This window comes from Vombatus ursinus, unplaced genomic scaffold (assembly GCF_900497805.2).
Source record: "Vombatus ursinus unplaced genomic scaffold, bare-nosed wombat genome assembly UNPS02015255.1, whole genome shotgun sequence".
Classification (NCBI taxonomy): domain Eukaryota; kingdom Metazoa; phylum Chordata; class Mammalia; order Diprotodontia; family Vombatidae; genus Vombatus; species Vombatus ursinus.
The window spans coordinates 22813440-22815186 of record NW_020955033.1 but is presented as its reverse complement, the minus strand read 5'-3'; the positions used below and the strand labels follow the sequence as shown (position 1 = coordinate 22815186).

Here is a 1747-nt window from a genome sequence, read left to right as displayed (position 1 = left end):
TGTTAATATCAATTGTTATTGTGTCTTAATTACATGTAATTATAAATTGTTAGTATGTCTTAACTATAAAAAGTATTTAGAGGCTCATTGAGGAATTATTGTTAGTATGTCTTAACTAAAAAAAGTATTTAGAGGCTCATTGAGGAAAATGTCACATTGGATACTGATTCAGTTGTCCAAAGAGACGGTCAAACCCGTGGCATTCAGGGGGACTATAGGTTCTATTATGTCCTAAATGAAGCTGTAAAGTCTTTGGGGGGGGGGGAGAATCGGGGCACACCTGCTAACTTGATTTTAACCCTTCTGCTGCTCTGTCTATTTAGTAGAGAAACGGTCAGAAGGAATGCAGGAGAAGAAACTAGAGACTCCGAAAGAGCAAGAGCCGTCATCTCTGTTTTCTGAAGAACCGAAATGGAAAGACAAGTCTACGGACACCGAGGAGGACGACATCACGGGCCCGCTGTTTAGCAACAAGACCACCCAGTTCCCCTCAGTTCACGCTGAGCTCACAGAGCCCAAGGAGATAGCCGAGTCAGGCAGTGAGCCCTCTCCCAAAGCCTCCACCCCCAAGGTATCCACCCCACCTTCCTCACCATCTCCACTTGCAGCTGCTTCGCCGGAATTTGCCTATGTCCCAGCCGACCCAGCGCAGCTAGCTGCCCAGATGTTAGGTAACGTTTCATCTGTTCATTCTGAAGTGTTAATGGTGGATGTGGCAACCAGTATGTCTTCCTTTGCCAATATGTACATGTCCCCGGAGGCTACTGAAGACAGTTCCTCTGCCTGCCTTTCAGATTTAACGCCTCAGCTTCTGAGTCAGACATTCATCCATATAGAGTTAGGTTCCAAAGAAACTAAGGCTGAAACATCCTCGGCTTTCTCACTCCCCTTGCAGGGTGAACAAGACCTTCCTGCTCACGATCAAGCTCCTGACGTCCCTTTCCAGGCTGATATCGAAATTACATCAACCATTCAGTGTGTTTCACCTGAATTTCATAAGCCTGAGACCGAAGGAGCAGCTTTTGTAGAGCAAATATCGGAGCACGTAATAGTCCCTTTTGATGAACCAATGGCAAGTCTTAATGAGACTGAGCAGCCGCCATCAGAAAGCCAAATTCAGATAGCTCACAAGATAGCCTCCATGGTGTCTGCAAAGTCTGTAGCTTCTGCAAAATCCGTAGCTTCAGCAAAATCCGTAGCCTCTGCAAAATCCGTAGCCTCTGCAAAATCCGTAGCCTCTGAAAAATCCGTAGCCTCTGAAAAATCCGTAGCCTCTGCAAAATCCGTACTCTCTGCAAAATCCGTAGCCTCTGCAAAATCCGTAGCCTCTGCAAAATCCGTAGCCTCTGCAAAATCCGTAGCCTCAGAAAAATCAGTAGCCTCTGCAAAATCTGTAGCCTCTGCAAAATGCGTAGCCTCTGCAAAATCTATACCCTTAGAGGAGCCTGTAAAACATGGGCCATCAATATCCTCTGCAAAATCAGGACTCTCAGCTAATGGAGAGGCAGAGGTAGAACCTCAGCAGGAGGCTTCTGCAAGGTCTCTGCATGAGGAGGTCCCTGCAAAATCTCTGCATGAGGAGGCCTCTGCAAAGTCTCTGCATGAGGAGGCCTCTGCAAAGTCTTTGCATGAGGAGGCCTCTGCAAAATCTCTGCATGAGGAGGCCTCTGCAAAATCTGTGCACACTGCTGAAGTGTCTACAAAATCCCTGCATACTTCTGAAGGGTCTGTAAAATCCCTGCATGCT

At 46.8% G+C, this 1747-nt stretch overlaps 1 protein-coding gene across 1 annotated transcript in view; it reads left to right on the top strand.

Annotated features, from left to right (window-relative positions):
- LOC114031855 (proline-rich receptor-like protein kinase PERK10) overlaps positions 1–1747 on the top strand; it is a 17713-nt gene that overhangs the window by 12206 nt on the left and 3760 nt on the right. The window contains 1 exon segment of the mRNA XM_027847025.1: positions 324–671. Within this exon segment, the coding sequence (XP_027702826.1) occupies positions 324–671 (348 nt within the window).